The following is a 23238-nucleotide window of genomic DNA, read 5'->3' on the forward strand; positions in this document are numbered from 1 at the left end:
GATAACATAATTTTACAGAGTTTTTATAAAGATCAAATGAGAGAGTGAGGGTAAAGGACTTGACACTCAACAAACACGTGTTCCTGTCTTCAGTCCCAGACTGGTCCTTCTCACTTTTAACCCACCCCTCCTCCTCCAGTGAGTGGATTTTGAGTTTTACTCTCTGTGCCCCCAGGTCCTCAGGAGTGACACTTCTGAATTTGTAGCATTGCTGGGCATTCATCTATTTCCTGTCTGTCTCTCCTTCTAGCCAGTAGCACTTGACCCAGGCTGCGTACTTAAGTAACCTGGGGAGCTCTTTAAAATATACCACTGCCTGGTCCAATTAAGTCACAGCGTCTGCCCTGGTATGCAGCTGTGATCTTTAAAGTGATTCTAATGTACAAGCCTAGACTAGAGACCCCTTGAGAGCAGGGGTTCATCAGTGAAGCCCCACTGCCGTCATAGAGCTGGCCCCAGTGGACATGCCGTGAACGCCCGCAGAATGAGTGAATGAATAAATGAATGAACATATGCATGACAGCCAGCTCTCCAGGCCTTTTGAAACTTTAACCCATTTAATTGTGCAAATGTGACATTCAAATTTAACCTATTAATAAATTTCTCTTTGTACATTGATGATCAATATCTAAGCAGATAAAGATATGCTTTAAGTTTTCTTAAAATCTAGATATTGCTTCAGGCAACTTCCTGTCCACACATTTTTTTGGTTTAGTGGGGTTTTTTGGTTTGTTTTTCTTTTATTCTTTTGGGTCCCAAAGTCATATTGTTGATTTAGTTATAACCTATAAATCTCTTAAAGGGTGTCTAAATACCTAGAGCTGAAATTAGCAGTCTACTTGCCACTATTAAATTTCTTATGGTGGGACTGTCGTATATAATCCTATCCCTCCCTGCATTTGTTTTGCTGTCTTCTTCTTGGAGTGTATATGCAGATTTATATTTAACCTTCCTGTGTTCTTTGTTTTCAGTGAGTCATCAATAATTGTGTCTAGCTGTAAAAATACACACAGTACCTTGAGGGAAAGAGGAAGAAAGGGGCTAATGGCATCAGAAGCAATAGCTCTAGCGATTTGCTGAAATGAACTTTTTCCCATCATGGCTGCTGGTGCCTTCGTTTCGAATGCTGAATGGAAGCTGATACCTAGTGAGATGTTTCTCTTCATATAGTAAATAGTGTCAGAGTATCGTGACTGATACAATCAGCTTTCTCATCTAAATGTGATAGATTTGTAAGTTCATTCTCAGTAGGATTCTATTTCAGAATGGCCCTCGACACTAAGCTGAACAGTGGGTAAGGGAAGAAGATTCCTATCTTTTCTGATAAAGAGAATCATGACTTCATTACCTCCGTTCTGGCCTAGAAATTGAAATGTTATCAGCTTAATAAAAAGAAAGTAAATACATTGCAAAAATGTCTAACTGTGGAGGGATCTCGCGAGTGGAAATGCACAGGCTGGATATTTTTATTGAAATAAAAATGGTAGATTCTGGGAGTATATTTAATTTCCCTCAGTGTTATTTTCTCGTAGGTCATCAGCTCTGATGTGGGGTCGACTGTTTCCTTCTGGATGATAGACACTGGGCAGAAAATCAAACAGTTTACTGGTTGCCATGGCAATGCAGAAATCAGCACGATGGCCCTAGATGCAAATGAGACACGTCTTTTGACTGGCAGCACAGATGGGACCATAAAGGTGCGAACACAGTGATGCTTCTCTATCCAGATATGAGGGGATTAAAATGTTGTGCAAGGAGACACAGCTTTGGCTATATTTGTGCTGGTATTTTTGGTCTTGCAGGAAGAGAGATGAGATGAGATAAGAGTTAAATAACCCAAACCATCTAATACCAAAGCTGTTAGGAAAATAAACCTCTGTGGACAAATGAATAAATGATTTTTCTTAATAAATTATTTAGAAGCTTACTTACTTTAGAAAGCCTTTTCCAGTGTTCTGGAGAAAGGACCACTTTGGGGAATAAGAGGCCTGAATAATCTTCGTGTGCTTCAGCTACTGTCTCTAGTCTTCTTTTTTCTCAGTTTATACAATGAGAAATCAGGGCAAGTAAGTAAACTTTTAAAATGGCATCAATGCCAATTTTTCTGAAAATGAATATTTAAAAATCAACCCATTTTGTAATTTGCATTTTTGTGTGAAGGTAACTGAGATAGTAAAGAAGGGTAGTACGAAAAACAATCATATTTATTATCCATCCTAAACTATCACTATTTTATGCTTCCAGTTTTCTTATTTTGTAACTAGTATTAATTTCTTCTGGGAGGAAGGTGCTATTTCACTTTGCAAAAATGATAAATTTTTGCAAAAAGTTAGGTACTTAAAATCAAAAATCATACCCACCAGTGAATCTTCTCTGCTCCCCTCGGCTCCCAGAGCAATGACAGTTTTGGATTAGAGGTGACTTGTGACATTTTGAGGCAACAGAAGGCTGTTTCCTGAATAAGTTTTGAATGGTCCTCAACTTTCTGTCACAGCTGGAGTCCAAAGACTATTGATTAGATGTACCTGTTCTGGTGGGCTGTGGGATGCATTTTTTTAGGTAGGCTGCAGGGGAGGGTCATGCAAAGCTATCTGGATATGTAGATAGAACAGCATGGGATTTGGGGGCAAGGACTCAGGGGAATTCCAGGCTGGCAACGGTCAGTGTGGAATGTGTTGCCGTGAGAATCTCTGGAAATCAGCAGAACATGGCCTCTGGGAAGGTTAATATCATGCGATGTGGACTGGGAGCACAGGTTTAAGTAAAGTAATCTAGTTCATGGGGGAACTGGTAAAATGTGTGAAGGTAATGGAATAATCCCAAAAGTCAAGGTGAAATAAACAGGAGAAACTGGAATGGAGTTTAGACAGTGGCTCAGGCAAAGGGAACAAGCGAGCATCCCACATACCAGTCTTCAGATATGGGACTGAACCGAGAAATGAAAGCAATGGGTTAGACTCCTTACTCCTATCTTGAGAAGTAACTGGTTATAGTGTCCAGGGTAGGAGAGACTTGTAGGTGGTTGCTACAGTGGTCCCAGCTAAGGGACTTGATAAGATGGAGGGACGGTCAGATCTTTACAATACTTTTTTGTGGGTGTTATTTTTGGTGGCTTGGTAAAAGAGCATGTGCACCCCTCAGTGTCTGAGCTCAAGCCTTGACATCTTAGAAGTTAATGTGAATTTAGTATTACAACCACAGCTTTTGAAGGCACATTTATCCTTATTACAACAGCACAACAGAATGCTGAAATTTGGCAACCCCTGTGTAGGGTGCATAAATCAGTGTTGAGCTGTGCTGGCCATATTCTGTGAAGAAACAAGAATGAGTGCTCTTTTCCAACCTCATGTATAATTTAGAATCCAAAACCAGTACCTATGCAATCAAAGATTTAAAAGTATCGCCCTATTTCTCATGGTTTTGAAGTGTCTGCTTTTAAATTAATTAATGTTTTGAATAATTAATGTGTGCACACAATAAAATTTTAAACAGAAAAGAGATATACAGTGAAAAGAAAGTCTCTTTCTCACCCCTGTTCCCAGCTCCTTCCTTGTGGCTATGAGTGTTACTAGTTTCTTTTACGGCTTCCTAGACCATGAGCTCCGTTTATTTCTCATCGGCAGTCCACTGTCCGTGCTGTCTGCATTTTGTATTTTCCTGTGTTGAACATTGATTCATATGAATGCAAACAATGTAATAATAATGTTAGCTAAATTTTATTGCATACTCACTATGAACAAGACACTGTCTTAAGCCCCTTTTACATGTATACACACACACACACACCCCTGCATCTATATGGTTGGCAGTATTATTATAGCCGATGAGGAAACTTAAGCCCAAGGAGATAAAGCAACTTGCTTGAGGTTCCATAGCTGATTGGCTTTCGGCAGAGCTTAGACACGTGGAGATGACTCATTCTTCTTCATAGCTACATTATACGCTGCTGTGTAGAGATTCCATATTCTGATGTTCAATCTCTTGTCAATGAGCAATTAAATTGATTCAAATCTTTAGCTTTTATAAGCAATGCTTCCAGAATATCCTTCAAAATATGTCATTTCACACACATAAATACACCTGTGTGGTGATTTTCTGGAAGTTGAATTTTTGAGGCAAAGTGTATATGCATTTTAATTTTGATAGAAAGTGCCGACTTGCCTTTTGTGCGTGAGGTACCAATAATGTTTCATAGCGGGGCTCCATTTAAACTGCTGGTGAACTAATGACCCTCTCTCTTAAAGTACATCCATCAGGTCTGCGTCCTCACCCACAGCCTGAGGAGGTGAACTAGAATTGTTTGTGCTTCTGTGGGACTGGGTCTGGCACCCACTGTCAACAGGAGTTTTTATTGTCAGAAGAGAGAAAACCTAGTACGTGATGACCTTGTTCCCGGGCTCTGTACTAGATGTTTCAAATTCCAAGCATCCCTGAGGAGGAAGGTTCCTATGTCATAAACAAGGAAACAAAAATTTAGAGAGACATTTAGAGAAAGAAAGATTTTGACAAACTCCAAAATGTGGCGCTTCGTGATTTTTTACTGTCTCCCCCTTGAAGATATGCATTGATTAATAGCCTTTGAACCAAAAATTTTAGAATAGACTGATAAGGTTACAAATAGAGTAACAGATATAATAGCTAAATTTAAATGGTGAGAGGATTTTCTTTAATTATTATATACCTCAAGTGAATCAACCCTAGTCCAGAACGTAAACAAGAAAGTTAAAAATAATCCTGTTACACCATGTGATTTTACTCATTGAAGAAGACTTTTTCTTGTCTGAAAGGTGATTTTCATTTTTCTCTTAAAGGTCTGGGACCTCAATGGATATTGTCACCAAACACTAAATGTCGGGCAAGAGGGAGCTGTGGATATTTCACACATCCTGGTTCTTAAGAAGGCAATACTGGTGACAGGCTGGGACAGGTATGGACAACACAAAACCAGGACAACACAGTGTTGCATGTCCTTCATATAAAACTGTAGCTGTAGGAATATAGAAGGAGAATGTTTCATTTAAATCTAAAAGAAAAAAACCCCATAGAAATCTTGATCAAATTCTGAGTCTTTAACTTGCTGGTGGCCTGGGTGAGTGACTCTATTTGGAATTGACTGAATGCTTAGTGAATAAAATATTTTCAGATCATGCAGCTTGAGTGGCTTTGAGAAGTGTTACAGTGCTTTCTCCTGGCTTTGGGAAATCTTTTTTCTTTAACCATTCCAAGTAAAAACACAATACCACTTCTTGGGTAGTAACTCCAGAAATTTGCCAAATTCTGTAGGCAATAAATTCTTAATGTATAAATGACATTCCTTCCGCTGCAAAAGGAACTCATTCCCTTTTCTGTTGTTACTTAGTTTAAATTGCACCACAAGTGGGGAATAACCTGCTGAAGTCTGTTAGCACCTCCTTCATATCAGTGCAGAGAAGGGCCTGTCACAGTCCACTTACTGTTCTCCAGGAGCAATTTTCCCATTTCATTATAAGGAAAATTACTTTTCTTTCCTTTTTTCCTGAGAGAACTAAGGGAACATAAGCAGGGCCTTTTCTATGGCATTGTATAAGCACTAGGAAGATAAAAGTGTGATATGTTTTGAAAATATACTGTCCATAAATTCAATGGTTCACAAAATATTGTCCTAATATGTAATTTGCCCAAGATTATTCGCGATAGAATTATGACCTTAATGGTTCAAAGCTAGGATTAAATCAGATTTTATACCTAGAAAACTAGTAGTATTTATTTGGGGATTTTTATCAATCATAGGAAAGGCTTTATTTTTTTAATGCAAATGTGCACAGACAGACAAGAAAACATAGTGCCACACCAGCTTGGTTTTCAGGGGTAGTTTGACTATAAGGAAAGAAAGTCTAGTTCAGATTATTCTACTTGCTATTAAGAGGTAATTTAATCATCCTCACCTTTGAAAGGCAAAGCTTCTTCACCTCCCTGGGAGCAATCATGCTCCGTCAAAGACTCATAACCATTCCCACAGACTATGGCCTAATGACCTCTCTAATTAGGCTCCGACAATGAATAAGTGAAATTCTCCAATATCATGGCAGGGTAGGTGTGTAGTATACAGCTGATCCACTTTAAATTTTGAACATGACAAAAAAGAATTTTAAGAACTAATCAGTGTTAGTCAAAACTTTGGATACCGTTTTCTTACATATATTTTTTAGACATCCATAGTTAGAAATTAACATCAAATGTAAGGTTTTTTTTGATTCCTTACAGCAGGACACTTTTTAAAGATTAGATATATAAAGTCATCCAAAAGTGATTTAAAGGAACATCTGATGTTCTGATCTATATTGATGGATGGTCACTTTCCATAATCTTTTAGGGAGGACGTTTTGGGAAGATTGAAATGAGAAGAGGAAAACTTATCACTCCTCTCACTTTCCTCCATCTTTTCTATCTTCCACAAGGTTGTCAGGCCTTGGATCCCTCAGTTGGAATTTAAAGCTGAAGGAATACATTCCCAATTACATTGTCTTACTTTCATATTGATGAATTTTAGAAGTATATTTCCTAAGTAGAGTTTCTTATATTAGGATGGATTTCGCAGGATCTTTGCAGGATCTTTTTTCACCAGGAGGCATTTAACAAAAGAGGCAAGAGAATAAGTGAATTGTTTGGTTATAGCTTGGGAAGAATGGTCCATTAAACCAGTTCCTTAATAGTTGAGTGATTTGAGAAGAAATAACTGGAAGATTGACAGTCAGCTTATTAAGCTTTCTTTAAAACTCAGAGGAGGCTGTTAAGTTATACTGTAACTTTAGCTTTAGACTCTATTTAAATGAAGAAATTGGTTTGATAATTCTGCCCAAGGTGGAAGAAGAATTTCATTTATTGAGTTAGCTACCTAAATATGCCATCCGATTTATTTTATTCATAGTACTTTGTCGTGTTACGCACTTTACATACATTATCTAATTTAATCCTTAGCTTCATCTTGGAAGGTAGGCAGTATTTTGCAGCTGTCTCAGATCTCTGTCTTCAGCTCTTCTCTTTCTAAGCTCAGTTATCCATTTGCTTCCTGGTTGTGTCTGACTGCAATCCCAAATTCAACATATTCTAAACTGAATGTATTATTCATTCCTTTCCCCCGAACCTGCTGATTCTCTTAGATTCAGAGCTTCAGTTAACAGCTGGACACCCTGGTCAAACTCCTTGGTTTTCCCCTCTCACTCCACTTCACAACCGAGTAGTCATTAAGCCTTCTCTACTTTATATTCTAAATATTTTTTCAAATCTTTTCCCATTACTACTAAACTGTATGATTCAGAGCATCGTTTCTACACGCATGAATGCCACAGCCTTTTCATTTGACCTTTCTTATAGTAATGCCTTTCTTTTACCTCTTAAATAGATTCTGCTCATTTTAATGATTTCTGCAATGATTTCTTTCTATAATGCAGTCTGTCTACGTCACTTCCTTGTTTAATGCTTTTAAAGTGTCTTCAAAAAAGCTGAAGCTCCCTCTGGCCTGCACCTATTCTTAGTTTCCTTCTCACCCATTCTTGTGCATATTCTAAGCTCAAATGGCAACATGCTGTCAGAGCGTTTCCGTACAAACCATCCTGTTTCACAACCCCCACCTTTATTCTCTCCCCTTATCTAGAAATCTCTCTCCAAATACTTTTCATATGGCTAGTGTTTATTGCTATTTCAAATCTTGTTCATACATCTCCACCAGAACATCTCTCTTTACTCCCAGAATGGAAATATGCCCCCTTTAGTCTTTGTGCTGTCTAGCTTCCTGCGCTTTATTTAACCTAGGAATATATATTTTGAACATCTAATAAACATATATAAATATATAGTGCCTGGTGCTTTTTAGATGCTCAATGATATTTATTGAATGACTTAATTAACATTTATTGAATAGACAGGGAATCTGAGGAATAGAGAGATTAATTACCCATGGTCACACTCCAAATAAGAGGCAAGCAGAATAGATATTCAAATCGATTCTCTCCTTACAATAAGCCAGAAAGGCAGGCATTACCAATTCTCTTTCACGAGGGAGGGAAAAAGCCTTAAGGAGGTTGGGTAGCCTGGCCAAGGCTAGTAGGCAGCTGAATTAGAATTCTGTGCCAAAGTCCATGCTCTGTCCACCATTCCTGAGTTACAAAAGGAGCTGTTAGATCATGGTAGAGTGACTATATTCTTTTAAATAAATAATTTGACTAAGTATGTTGGTCATGTCAATCAAAGCTAAGGAATCAGTTCTGTGCATTTGAAGAAACACATAAAAGACACATAATATCAACAATACCTCAGAATTTTAGCTTACCATTATTTTTCCCCTTTCTTCCCCACAAATATTTTTAAACTGCATCTAAATGGAAAGTACTCAGTTAGGAACAATGATGGACTGAATGAGAATGTGAGGAAGCATGAGTCCTCTCCAGGGCATCACATTGTGACTGGGGGGTTGATGCATACAAGGCAGGATATGGTAGCTGCCACTGTGACCTACTCTTAAGCCAAGCCTAACTTAGAGAGCCGTGTTGGTTATTTAGAAATATGACCGTTCATATTTAGAGAATATTTTTCATCAGAAAAAAAGAAGCTCCAAATTCAGAGCTTCTAGAAACATGTTTCTTATCATTTGAAGCAAAATATACTCAAAGTTGTGAATTGACATAGGATCAGTTAAAACATACTTGATTAAGTATCTGGTCGTATTTATGTTGATAAAACTGAATGAATAGAAGATCAACTATCTTGACATTTGTTTAAAGTTGTCATGTAACATGTATAGCTCTGGTAAAATCAAAGAAACAACCATACTAGTTCAAGATTTTATCATATTTTTATCTTAATTTTATGCCCTAAAATTCTATGATTCTGTATTTACAGCTTTCTATAAAAATAAACTCAAGCTCTTAGTCTTCTCCGCTTCTGCCCAGAGGAAAACTTCTGTTTATGAAGGTTTTATCTCTGTAAAATATCTGGACTTATACCAATAGAAAAAAAGAGAATATTTCATTTAATTTCATACAATTCTGAAAATATTGATAGTAGCATCCTTCACAGACCTCTGTAAAAAGTAAATGTATAATAAATAGCTGTTGATATACTTTTATTTCTAAAAATGTTTTTAAGGAGAATGAGAGTAGGGATTTGAAGTTCCTCAACAATAAAATTTATCCATCACAAGATGTTAAATCGTTGATAGTTCACCTTACTAAGGAACTATGTATAATCTTATATATGACTCTATAGGTTTATATTATTAGGATAAGTATCAGAATGAAAATTTCCAAAGCTGTGTCTTACTCTGAATAACCTTGCTGGAGGCTAGGTGGTGACGAGTATGTTTGAAATTCACAAATAATCCTCAAAACTAATTTTGTGGTGGTTTCAGTATCTAAAATTTGACTCCACAAATTTTAGGAAAAAGAATAAAAATGAACTGATTTATATTGAACTCATTCTCTACCTTTGAGATACCCCTTTTAAACCTAAAAAGCAATGGATCAAATACAGATACATTCTTATGACAGTTGGACTAAACAGCACATGAGCAGTTAACCTCTGAGGGAACAGATAGTCGACTGTGTTCTTTTGTTTTCACCATGACAATTTCTACCATGACAAGTTTTAATAAAAGTTATTTTCTTAGCTCATTCATCTTAAAAGAGATTTTTTTGATTTGTTTTGGTTTTAGGTTTTTTTTTTGCATGGATGGGGCAAACCCCAAAGAGGTTATTTTTTTAAACATTCATTTACTTATTTATTTGCACTTGACAGGTAAACTAATTTTGTTCTCACAGAATTGGTCACCATGTCTAACTTTTGAAATAGAGATATCTTCACAGGATGATACAATGACTCAGCAGCCGTACTCTCAGGATTTTGAATGTGAGGTGTGGAACGGAACTAGTAAACTCCTTCAATGCCAGGAAGAACAAATCTCTCAGACTCCTAAAATGGCCTTAAAATTGGCTCATTCTGCACTTCAGGTTTACTCTTGGCAAAAGAACAAACTTAAAAAAAGTTATCTTTGAAATGTACAAAGTAAGAAACACAGTGTGGATCCTGAAGGCATTCTAAGGATAACTGTCATTTCAAATGCAAGCTTCAGGTTAGGTTTTAAAGGGAAGGTGGCAGCTAATCAGTTTCTCACCGTTTTGACACACAAGGTCAAATATCAGAAGGGCTACTTTTTACACCATCTTAGGAAAAGCATTTTGTGCCTTTGGATGGTAGTTCCTAAATATACCTAGTTAATATGGGTATCTTGGCAAAAGAGACATCCAACGTTGAATTTTGACCCAGAGGTAATAGAAGTGCCGTGGGTTGACCTCTTTCCTGTCACTCTCACCCTCAAAACTGTCCATCCCCAAAGGTTCATCTCTCCAACTAAACTCACCAATAAATAAAGAGAAATTAAAAATATATACATATAAAGCTATTATGAGATTAACTACAATTTCAAAATTGCCAATCATCTTATTTATATTATCTTATCTTGCTAAGCCTTATATTAATATTATTAAAATTATAATGTTAAATTATTGCTTTAAAAAATAGAATAATTCCTTCATTGACTCAGCAAATATTTATGAAGTGCCTGTTATATTCTAGGTACTATTCTAGGCACTACTGATGCCGAGGGGAAAAAGTCTTTGCTCTCCTAGAGCTTATTTATGGTAGGAGAGACAGAAAAGAAACAGACAAATAATAGACCACAATATCACATAATGATAATGTAATAAAGAAAAAGTGTGTAGGTGAGGGATGAGAGACTCAAGAAAAAGTCTTTAGCTAGGATGGTCAGGGAAGGTTTATTCAAAGAGGTAGTACTTGCCCAGAGAATTTTTCATTCATTCATTTGACAAATACTGATTGAATATTCAGTATGGGTGGGTCACTACGCTTGCTGCTGTAGGGTTGTCGAATGAGACAAGATCCCTGGTTTCTGAGAGCTTACAATCCAGCAGAGGAGTGGAGACTTACAATATTAATTAAATATTGTAGGTAAAATGTAAATGATGTAAGAGGTCAGAAGAGGGAAATATTTCTTACAACTCTAGTTATTAAGGAAGCCTAGAGAACAAAATAGGCCTTAGAGAATGGGTGTGTGGACAGGTAGATGTGGGTCTGAGGGATGAACGGAACTCCGCAGAGGGATGGAAGAGCACACTGAGAATGAAGGCAAAGCAGCTGGAAATGTGAGGGCTACTTAGAGAGCAGTGAGCACTGCTGGGCTTGAACGTGGAGGCGGGCTTCAGAAACAGTCTCTGAAAATCCCGAACAGTTCAAAATAGCTCCCTCAAGCAAGAAAGTTATTTGAAACCTTGCATTCTAGCTCTAAAGTCTAGGTGAATTTTGCGTTCTATTACACAAATCCATCTATCCTCATTTTAATACAAAAATAGTTTCCCTGCAACCCTTTGAGTAAAATTAACACTTGGGAAAGTGCGCCAGTTAACCCTGTGGCTTCCAGCAGCCCTGTCGAATGTTTAGTTGGACATTCACATTTTCCTTTGAAAAGCAAGGATAGAAGAACAAAGGGAAATTTTCTTAAAAAGCTGATTGGACCCAGATATTATAGGGTCTTTAATAACAGACCCCCACATTTGAATTTTGTCCTGTAGGAAATGGAAAAACTAAGAAATGTTTTGTAATAGGATGTTAGCCTCATCTTGGATCATGCTGTTTCCCTACTCTGCCTGGAGTGACTTCCTCTTCCGAATCTTACCCCTCTATCACGGTCCAGCTCAAACATGACCCCTCAAGTCAGCCTTCTGTGATTTTTGCAACTGGACTTCCATGGCAGTTGGTCAGTACTTCCTCAGCACTTCCCACTTTTCACTTTGCATTTTAGTCGTTTTATGCTGTGGCTCTGTCCCCTGCAGCACCGTGAACAAGGACTTCCACTGGAAGTGGAAGAAGAAATGCTTGTAGAATGAATGCATATTAAGAGCCCCTGAATGGAATGATTGATCTAGTAGCAGAATGAAGAACACACTGGAGGTGGGTAGCCTAGAGACAGTGAAATTGGTTAAGAGGCTGTTATAGTTGTCCAACCATGAGGCAGGGAGTGCTGAACTAGGAAGCTGTCATTGGTTATTTAAAATACAAAGGAAGGAATGAATATGTAATGAATATGTAATCGCGGAGGTAGAATCTGAGTATTTTATTTTACTGGGGAAGAAAAAGACATGCAGAAGGCTAGAATTCTGGTCTGTTAACCAAGTTTGAGGAGTTAGGGAGTTCCGCTGTGGAGGGAAGATGGAAAATTTGGATTTTTGATATGCTGCTGATGGGAACTATAATGGAACTATCAGTTGTGGAGTGGGAATTACTCAACACTGGAAAAAGTTACAAATGAAGATAAATTTAAGAGCCATCTGTATAGAAGTGAGATTGGAAATTACGGTGGTATACAAAATCCCTGAACAAGCCCTCTTGAGCAGAGAGAGGGGAGTGGAGTTACAGTGAGTCATGTCCATAGTAAAAGGAGAAAGAGGAAAAAGGGAAGGGAGGTAGAGTTACCAGGAATGAAAGGTCAGGGAGGCTGGAAGAAAGCAGAAGAGTTTCCAGGAGGAGGAGAAACTTACATCCATCAAAGGGTGAGGAGTTACACCGACAGCGTGATTGGGAGACTTTTAGCCTGGGCGGAATAGAAGAAGGATTTCAGAAGGTGAACAGAGGATGCAGGTGAAGACACCATGCCTGTGGTTACAAATGCTCATTTGAAATGTGTGTGGCTCTAAAAGGAGGGAGAGGCTTCCCAGAGGCTGGTGGCCTTAGTTGAAATCAAGTAGAAACAAGATGGTGTTGATGCCCCGTAATTTAATCTTTAGGCTCCTCCCTTCCCCACCAGGCACCAGGCATTTCAATCCCTGTCCAGGAGACTGACCTTTTAAAAACTCTTATTTCTGTTCAAAATGTATCTTCCCTATGTCCCGTTCCTTTGAATTGGCATTTTCCAGGTGTGTTTCACGAATAGTCATTCTTCAAGATGCTGTGTGAGGAAGGACTCCATGGTCAAATCAGTCTGGAAAATGCCACAGGGAATGTTAACATATCAGATGTCCTGGAAGCCCCTGATGAAAAGAAACCTTAACAATTCTGTTTAAACTATCAAAAAGTTTTTGGCAGTTCCTCAAAAGTTTGTCTGTTTGTTTAATTGAAGTATGGTTGATTTACAATGTTGTGTCGGTAGAAGTGTACAGCATAGTGACTCTAAGCTACCAAATATTATTTGTTCACATACTGCTCTTTTTTATTGTTACTGTCACAGAACTCTTTGTGGTTCCATGTCACCCCCGTATGGAGAAATTTTGCTTTAGGGTCTTGGTGATGGATGATTAATCTGCTAAATGCATGCATGTTTGGTGTTAATGATTGTGAAAGGATGATTAACCTTCTGATATTAAATATTTGTAATTTACCCAGGAATTCAAGAGAGAATCCACATGGAACTTCAGTGGGAATTCAATCTTGTGAATGAGAAGTGGGAATAAAATTTTGGATAGCATTGTCGTTTAGACCTCTCAAATCACACCATCCAAGTGCATGATGGCTACTCAATCTTGGTATCACTTTTAGATTCACAGCTAAATGCTGTATCCTTTTTTACTAGGGCAATTACTGTGTTTCGACCTCAGAACTTCAATCAATTTTTCGTCCAGCCTGAAGAATGGAAGGGAGGAATACAGCACCGTGATGACATCTTATGTGCTGCATTTTTACCTCCACAAACACTTGTTACAGGTTACTTGAACCTTCCATTTGATGATCAATGGAGAAAGTTTTTTTTTTTTTCTCACTCACTTAGAAAATGTCTTTTCTCCACTGCCAAATGAATAGATTCCTTGAAGAAGCAGTCCTTGCCCTTAAAACTACTCTTGGCCCTTATTTCTGATAGTGGTTATGTCCATCAGCTCCTGAGCCTGGCTCCCTGGCTTCAGGTCCTGATTCCACCATTTGCCACTACATCATATTGAGCACATTATTTTGACTCTAAATTATAATTTTCTCTGGCTAATAATAATATATTGATATCTTGGTTTGTAGCAAAGATTGCATAAGATAATTTATGTAAGGATTTAACATAGCTCAGCACACAGTAAGTTCATCAGTAAACGCTAGCATTTATTTTTATTGTCCTTTTTTCAGGAGCAGCAATAGAGCTATTGGGTGGAAATCACACTCCTGAGGAACTCAGATATTTCAAAATGGGAACACGTTAACCCTTTGGCACCATTTAGTCTAAGTAATGTTGATTAAAGACTGGTCTCACCAAATGTCTATAAATCCAAGCTCTTGAAAGGATCCGCAGGCAGACTTTGATGTGACTTATTAAAGAGGATCAAAAATTGTTGTATCATTTCTAGCCAAAGAAAACAATTTATAAAGACAGATTGCAACATGAAATTATCAGGTCCATATTTTGACAGCCCCAATTTTTTATAGAACCAAATATGGCATAATTAAGAGGGATGAAGAATTACAGGAAAAGAGCTAACATATCTATAAAGGGTTGTAATATGAGGTTTACTGCTCTGTCTATGCTTGAAGTTTCATTGTTTTCAGAACTTCCCTGATTAGTTTCCAGTAGGGCCAACTCTGCAGTTGAATTTTCTTTATAGCTACTGGAAGTCTACCCTTGCAGCAAGTATCATGTCCTGAAATGTGATGGAGACAAGTAAGGCTGTGTAGTTCTTATTGTAAAAGTGTCATAAAATACCACTGTAATTGGGGAATGAATAATCTCTTCATTCATTCTCATCCCATCAGTCCTATGTGAAAATGTTTGGTCAAGCACTTTGTAAGTGAAGCATTTCAAAATAGTAGGAGAAGGTGGATACTCCTGTGGACAGCCAATCCATGGGCATTCCTCATCCTTGGCCAGTTTGTAAGTTACACAGGTTGCTCTCTCTAGGACAAAACAGAGATCAGTGTGTTTTACTCCATTCTCTCTCCAAGTCCCAGGAAAGACACCATCAGTACATCCCACTCAGCTTTTATCTTCTGCTCTCCCCTGGACACTGACATTCTGCTTAGTAGGGAGTTGTTCTCACCAGGCTGCCAAGAGCAGCAGTCTGGGCAAGCGTTCCTCCTCCCAAGACAGGCATGGCCAGACTTAGTCCCACTATTTGGGCTTTCTTCGTTCTCTGGGATGAGCAGTAGGAAAGGACTTTGTGTAGGGAAAGATTTAGGATTGGAGAAAGAAACATTCAAGGAATAAAAAGAACACACACACAGGAGAAGAGATGTGGGAAACAGAAACCTAGAAGGACTTGATTTGCTTGAGCATCAACATACTCACTAATATGTAAGTACGTTAAGAATGATGAATAGTTTTTCAGTATTTGTAATGTGCTAGGCACTATTCTAAGTGCTTTTCATTCTACACAACAACCCTATGACATATAAAAGTTATTAACCCGGTTTTATAGGTGAGGAACTTGTGGCATCAAGTGCAGTTAGGTAACTTGCTCCAGGTTACACAGCCAGTAGGCGATAGCGCCAGGACTCAAACTCTAGCTATTTAATTACAAAACCTTTATCCTGAATGCTTTATTACTATAAAATAAAAAAAAGAGATATAATAATGAGTTCTATCACACTTACTGAACAGGTATTCAGTGAAGATTCTAAATTCTAAAGTTGAATAAAAACCTAGTAATTATTATCCATCCATTCATGTCTCCAAAAATATGGAGACCACTTACGAAGTGTCAGATTCCGTGTAAAGTATTAGGTTAGTGTAACTTCTTCTACTTGCTGTTGCTCGTATTGTCTGTCTAACTTTCTGGCAATTTATGTTCTCTGTCCCGGCTCATATAGGGAGCTATGATGGAGAAATTGTTCTGTGGAACAGTAGCACAGAAAATGCTCACTATGTCCTTCACCCTGATTACCAGTGGCTGCCAAAATCAAAACCGGGTGAGTGCAAGTTTGAAACTAGAATAACGTGGCCGAGTCCAGCCACAACAGGCCAGGCTGTTTGTGCTTGCTCCTGGTGTAGCTTGCTCCCAAATTATAGGTGATCGGCTGCGAGCACACGGGAGCAGTGGTACCGCTGTCTTGTCAAAGTGACTAAAGGGAACCTTGAGATTTACTCGGCTTAGCAAATTCTCCACGGCTTGCTGTTCCTTCTTTTTACGCAACGTCAGCGTTTCTGAATTACTGACGGCAGGGAGCAGGCCTCTGATTTTTATCTAGTTCACTTTTTTGCCAATAAACCTCGCCAAATTGCCTTTGAGTGAACCTTGGGTACTCCTTGGTAGGAAAATAGGAGCTCGTGTTCACTTGATAGGCTGCTCAGACTCCATCTAAGCTTGTATTAAATATCATGCTGCCTGGAAATCTTAAATTATTTCTTGCTTTAGAAGCCTGTGAGGAACATTAGATGGGGGTATATTGTATTTTATGGGAGTTTAGCAGAACAGATAAATATTTTATACTTAAGCAAAATGTCTTGACAATTGCCTTTCACATTTTATTTTAGCTTCCTTAGATACTACAGGCTTTTCCTTAGACTAATTTATTTGGGGTAATGAATATGTCACTCCTCATGGCCCAGTGAGGTTCTGTTGTCTCAATTGGATGAACTCACAGGGGCTGAATTAGACCTTAGGAAAGGACTGGTCATCAGAGACAGCTTTTGTGTGTGTGAGTGATTTGTTAGGAGAAAGAAAACTCACTTAAGAGATTTAGAGTTTACTTGGCTGCAGGCACAAAACTGACCGGCTTTATATACAAAGAGCTAATCATTAGGGTTCATCTGAACCCTCCACGGAGAGGGTAGAATTCTGCCTCTTTCTCTGCGCTGGCCCTCTAGAAAGCACTGTGTTGCTCTTAGAGCAAACCTAATTGTGGGTATGATTAAAACCGCAGAGAGATAGATAGGAAAGAAAAGCAGATAATGTCAAATTTAGAAAAGACACAAGAGGCATTGCTCTGAAATTTTGAAGATTCCTCTGTATAGATTTTTCACAACTATGTGCAGACTACTTATGGATTCTGAGATGAATATCCCCAGTTTTTATTAGTGTGACCTGGAGACGACATCATTAGATTTGTACAGTTAGGAATATCATTTCTAGGGTAACTCACTAGCAAATAATATTGCTTTAAAACGATCACTCACATATGTTAAATAGTCATTATATCTCATATTCATTAAGTTACTTGCAAGCTTAATTTTAATGATTAATAAGTTGAAAATGCCATGACACTAGACTCACATTTGTCTTGAACATATCAGGATCTCTCAGATGTTAGCAGTGACTCCAAAATGAAGTCCCTATTAATTCAGATCAAGGGAAAACACAGTAAGCGTGTTTGGAATATGAGGAACAAAAATGGAACCAAATAATCCTTCAAGTTGGGGTTGGCGGAGTGAACAGCAGAAAGCTCCGTGGATGTTGACTGGAAACCTACTGTGAGACTTGCTGGAGTCACTGGAGGCCGTGATGGAGGCGGGCCTGTTGTTTTCCACAAGTGTTTGTTTGAAAGGCAGAAGCTTCTGTTCATTAAGATACCTGGCTTTCTCTCCATCTCAGATACAGAGCCACAGAAGCTTCTTGGTGCTGGAAGGAGCCACTCCACCCACCCCATGGCAGACCAAGCCACCCTGGGAGCCTGTTCCTTTGAGAGGGATGCTGAGTACAATCATGCTGTTATGATGCTTTGCTTCCTTGAAGCAAGAGAAAACATCGCAGCGACAGGTAAAATATATATATTTATATTCTGACTGTAGACTGCTTTGATATACTATAAAATGTTGGAACAGGGAACAATAAAGAAAGTTCAGTCTAATCCTATCAAGGTCTCGTAGAGTTTGACTGCGTCTAGCGAATAGTCAGTACTAGGTCACGGGAGGCCGCAGACCAAGGTGCATGAGGTTAGGGTTTAGGAGGCTGGCCAAGGAGCAGGAGCCAGACCAGACCCACCAGCAATTTATACAGTGCTGTGTCTGTCAGGATCAGAATGAGAAAAACTCAACAACAATCAGAGTTGGTGTTCTAGCCAGGGCATAAAGAGGTTTGGTAGGGTAGAGGACACACAAAAATTATGCTCCAAGCATATGAGCCAAAGCTTAGGTCTACATGGGGCAGAAGGATTGAGTCGAAAATAACCACGCTGGCACCTGTTATCAAAATGGGCTAGGAAAAAATAGTGAGAAACTTGGAGATTGGGGGCAGTTGTGAAATTTGAAATAACTGTTGATCCCAGGTCAAGAGAGCTACTGGCTCTTTGTCTTAATTTTTTTGAAGGGAGGGGAGCTGTGAGTAATGCTTTGGTGTCTTTACTAGCTGTCCATCCTGTTCAGAATAGGTCAGAGTTCTGGCTAGAGCTTCTGCTAAGATATATGCTAACCCTGGTGCTACAATACAATATTCCATAGGTATTTGATATTAGAATAGATGAAGTAACTATTTGCTTCATTTCCCCTTTGTCTTCATTGGCTATGTCAGCATGGTGTTGATGCAGCCTGTGTCTTCACATAATATAAAAATCTGCTTCTGAGAATAATGCATTATATTTTGACCTTTCATCTAAAAAAAAGAATTTTTTTTATTTTAGACTTTTTTTTTAACATTGGGAATCTAGACCTATGTGTGTTCTATGATGGAAATGAGAAATAAACATATCTGAACCATTTTTTCCATATTCAGTTTCTCATATTCAATTTGCAGATGGAAAATCTGCAAGAATTTCATATAAAAATTTTCAGCATTAAAAATCAATAAAGGTATGCCCTCATAGAGTTTGAGGATCACTGTGGAACATTTAAAATAGACCTTGAAACGATTAGATTCTAAAACTTTCTATTTTCTGGAACTCACTTATATTCACAAAATGAACCATTATCCTGAAATTGCTCTCATTTCCTCAACACTAATTCTTCTTAATGTTATCAGTATTCCCAAATTGTTTCTACTGAAGCGGCTACATACCATCATTTCTACCTTAAACAGATACGATTGTTAATAGGCAGCACATTTGTGAAGCAAATTGGAAGTCATCTACAGATTTATCAAATAATAATAGGAACTTTGCCACAGAAGAATAATTTAGGCAAAGTGCTTCTACAAAGCATATAAAAATGGAAAATGAAAAGGTTAGTTCTAGGCCTATGAACCAAAAAAGTGCTCCATAAGGACTTACAATGAACTCTTGATGAAAGTGAAAAAACAAGCTCAGAAAGAGAATTCTAAGCATGCAGCTACGAAGAGAAATCCATAGCTATGCTGCCGTAACTACGTGTATGCATCCAGCTCTAGGCATGAAGAATTTTACCTCTTTGGTATGTGTGTCTAGTGGGTTATTAAGAAAGATGGGTTTTACGTAACTGAAAAATCAGCATAAAGTTGAAATTAGTATTTTGTAAGTTTATTTGGAGTAACAAATTAATTCTATTGAAATTTACCAAACCAAGTAATATCACAATGATGAATGAAGGAAAGGAAACTAAAGTTTATGGAACATCTTATACATCCTATCTCATTTAATCCTCAACACAAACCAGTGAAGGTATCCTAGGGTTATCTCCATTTTATATTTGAGAGAGTCAAAGTGCTGGAAATTGATCTCAGGGCTACACAACTCTCCAGCATCCACATGCTTTCCACAGGGCAAAGCAACGTGGAAGTTGTTTCTTGTGTTTGTAGTTTCCTAATTAGGTGTTTTCTTACGTATTAGGGGGAGCCAACCTGGTGTCATGTGGAGGATCTGGGTATGTCAGATTCTGGGATACAGTCAAGAAGCAACTTCTGGCTGAATTTTTGGCTCATAGTGGAGTTGGTTCCATTATTATGTCTACTGATAAAACAAATCGATACCTTGCTACAGGAGATCTTGACGGCTGGTTGAAAATCTGGAATATAGAGGTATGTTGAAAAAATTCTCACATTATCTTTATTATTTTTGATTGCCTTTTGTTGCAGATAACTATGAATGCGGTCTTGACGGTTTCCTAGGTAAATGAAGAACAGTCAGTATTTTAAAGAAAACATTTACATGTATTGATCAGAGACTCTTAAAAAATTCATGGGGAAAAACAGATTTTTTTCAATATTGAAAATCTTCTGTTAATATATTGTCAAGTCAATCACCCAAAGTAAGAATGCAGTATTGTCAGGAAGGTACTGCAGCATCATTTGAGAATAAATAATTAGTATGTGCCTTATTTGAAATGAGACAGTAAACATAATTTAAATAGAGTCCTGACCTTTCATATAACAGTCTTGCCATCTGGAGTTAGTTTGGGATTTTTTGTGTCAGTGATTACCTGCTCAATTTTCTAATAATATTGTGAAATTGTATAATATGTGACAGTGTCTACATGATAAAACTAATCGATTTTATCAAATAACTGACTTTACCATCCATTTTTTTCTTTCCATTCTTCCACTCCTCAAGTTAGTCAAATCAGTTAAAAACCTTTTTTTGAATGTTAATACCTTTTTTCTAACCTCTGTTATCACAAACTATTTATTTGCATTTGTGTCACCGATTGCTGTTCCCAAATGTACCTTTTTTCATTTTCGTATCAGAGTTTTCAAAAAAATGTTATGTCACTGTAATATTTACTATTTGGATGTTTCAGAATTCTGGCATTTCTTTTTATGCAGGAGTACTGTCTTAATTCCAGTAAGAGCAAACTCACACGGGCCCCAGCTCTGATAAGATCCTTCCGACCCCATGAAGACTGGATAAGCTCCTTAGAGATGTGTGAGCTGGGTGGCCGCTGGCTGGTTCTCTCCGCCTCTGCTGACTGTAGCATTTGTGTGACTGATGTCTGCGGTGTTCCCGTCGGGGTCTTTGGTCAGGTAGAAATGTTGCTTCTTTATTATTCTAATATTTACTTGACATTTACTATGAACTTGGCCTGATTTCCATTTGAATCTCATCGGCTGTTAAAGGTCATTAGTCATGAAAGAACTGACTTCCATTTCTGGAACTGTAGCTCCAAGCTTCCGATGTCCTGTTTGCCATTCACCATGGCAGTTCCCTCAAGTGGAGGACACTGGAGACATGAGAAGATGGGGGCTCTGTGCAGCTCAAAAGGTACCAGGATTTCTGGAGAAAAATTTCTCCCCCAGAATAAGTGAGCCCCTTCAGTTTCCAAATTTAGTAGAAATACAATATGGATAAAATTACCATATTATTACTAAACAAATAGATGACAATGACAGCCAAGTAATAACCAAGGTAACAATCAAATATAGAAAATTTAAGGGGAAAAAACCAAATCTTTCTATTCATTGTCTGATGATGTCATAACCATCACTAATACTTATTTGTAACACCTAGAAACTACATGCCTGCAGCCCTGTTCTAAGGTCTCTACGTCAATCATTTCATGTCATCTGAACAGTTGTCTATTCCATGAGGGAAGAATGCTCATGATTCCCATCTTACACATGAAGAAACAGAGGCACAGAGAGTTTGAGTAAATAGCCTGAGCTCACAGAACCTAATAAGTAGTAGAGTTTGGCTTTTAACTCAAGCTGGCTCATTTCAGAACTCGTGCTTTTAACCTCTTCCTCCCGTGAAACTAAGCTCTGGTTTATACCTGCTTATGAAAAAAATGGAAGCGAGGGGCATGAGAGAAAGAAAATATCCATTGTCTCTCTTTTTTCTTTTTTCCATTTGTTTTCATGGGAACTCAGCTCCTGAACCTTTGTGCTTTGGGGGACAAAATACCAGTTTGATCTGTTTCAAACAATACTCTTCTGGAGGGTGATGATAAGGCTGGTTTGGCCAGGTACTGTGGGAGTCTCAGGGTGATACTTGACAGCTTTATGGTCTCTTCTGCCCTGTCGGTACGGCAGGTGTTAGACTCTTCTGAGTCCGGGAAAAGGGTGTCTGCGTGGGAACTCGGATGGGTGTGTGGGGAGGCGCGGGGAGAGAGACAGCTTGGGGCATGCTGCGTTCTGAACATGCAAGGAGTCGGAAAGCTGCTTCTGGCAGTTGGAGAGTTCAGACAGTGCCGACAGAGCTAGATGGCCATGCCACATGCGTTCTGGTGAGATAAGGTGCGAGTTAGAGCAGGCAGAGAAGCAAAGTGTCATCCAGTGTGTGATGTCTGTGGTGTGAGTCCCTTACAGGGTGCTGACGCAAGAAGTAGGGCTGTTCTAGGTGTGGGTGCCACGTAAACCATGTCCACCAAACACAATCTGCACCTAAATTTGATTTTAGTTAAGAAATATGTGCTAGCAAAACTTCATTTTTATCCTTTTTTTCCTTAGTTGTTTTGTAAAGTCTTTTGTATTTTGCGGGACTTCAGCCTCAAAAAGCCTGCGTGAAAATAATTTTTTTTTCCCTTCTGCTCAAGACAGGAAAAGAGCTACCAGGGCTGGGTAGTTATAGAAAGTAAAGGCTGGCAAAGCAGGGGACAGCTGGGTTTTCTAGTTCCTTCTGCTTGCGCTTTGATTTTTTTTTTAAGAACTCACTTTTATCAAGCTGTCTTGGATATGGTTGCTGCTGGTCCTCAGGGGCACAGGAGGCAAGGGGAGGGGAGGTGAGTGGAAGAGAGGGGAAGTGGAAAGAAAGAAAATTAGCAGGTATTAGAAAATAGCAACAGTGAATGTCTTTCTCAGTGTGAAAAGGGATACCCTTTCAGAAAGAACAGAAAGATATGGGAGGCAGATGGAAATACAGAGATAAGAAGAGAAGAGACTGAGTTAGTAAATATGACTGGGATCAGAACAATTTTTCCTGAACCAAGGTGATGTGTACAATGTGGAGACTTTTGACCTCCCTTTGAATGTTGCCTTTGTCTTTTAGTTGAATTAATTCTGGTCTAACAGGTATAAAAACAGAAGGAAAAGCAATAATGTATTTTAGTTTTCTACATTAAGTCTTCATTTTCCTATCATATTCAGTCTGATTAAAGTATTCAAAATTCAGTGCATTATGACTCAATATATATTTCATGAAAGAATTTTTTTAAAATAACGAAATCACTTTATAACACAGCTATTGATCTGAGGTTGGTTTTCAAGTTAGATTTTTAAAAAGTACGTGGTGTGGTATGTCTATTTCTGGAGTTGGAGACACAGGAGTGGGGATGATTTATGGGTGGAGATACATTTATCCCAGGAGACTGTCAGATGATTGTGGTATAAAAAGAAATGAGATGATGCGTGTTTGTCTCCAGTGCTGGCCTCAGCCTCAGCTCCGCTGTCCCAGCAGAGTTTGTGTACTGGACCCTCCTCAGCTGACTGCCTTGATGGCCAGTGACTT

At 38.4% G+C, this 23238-nt stretch overlaps 1 protein-coding gene across 4 annotated transcripts in view; it reads left to right on the top strand.

Moving 5' to 3' along the window:
- The window catches only part of WDR49 (WD repeat domain 49), a 129775-nt gene that overhangs the window by 69186 nt on the left and 37351 nt on the right, over nucleotides 1-23238 (top strand). For all 4 annotated transcript variants that reach the window (XR_012508629.1, XM_010952074.3, XM_045514559.2 and 1 more), the window contains 7 exons: nucleotides 1533-1697; nucleotides 4812-4927; nucleotides 13616-13746; nucleotides 15826-15924; nucleotides 17547-17711; nucleotides 19690-19877; nucleotides 20622-20819. Coding sequence is in view for 3 of the 4 variants with exons in the window: in XM_010952074.3 (XP_010950376.3) it covers nucleotides 1533-1697; nucleotides 4812-4927; nucleotides 13616-13746; nucleotides 15826-15924; nucleotides 17547-17711; nucleotides 19690-19877; nucleotides 20622-20819 (1062 nt within the window). In the remaining variant the exon portion in view is untranslated. The remainder of the gene's footprint in view (nucleotides 1-1532; nucleotides 1698-4811; nucleotides 4928-13615; nucleotides 13747-15825; nucleotides 15925-17546; nucleotides 17712-19689; nucleotides 19878-20621; nucleotides 20820-23238) is intronic.

Source organism: Camelus bactrianus, chromosome 1, assembly GCF_048773025.1.
Source record: "Camelus bactrianus isolate YW-2024 breed Bactrian camel chromosome 1, ASM4877302v1, whole genome shotgun sequence".
Lineage (NCBI taxonomy): Eukaryota > Metazoa > Chordata > Mammalia > Artiodactyla > Camelidae > Camelus > Camelus bactrianus.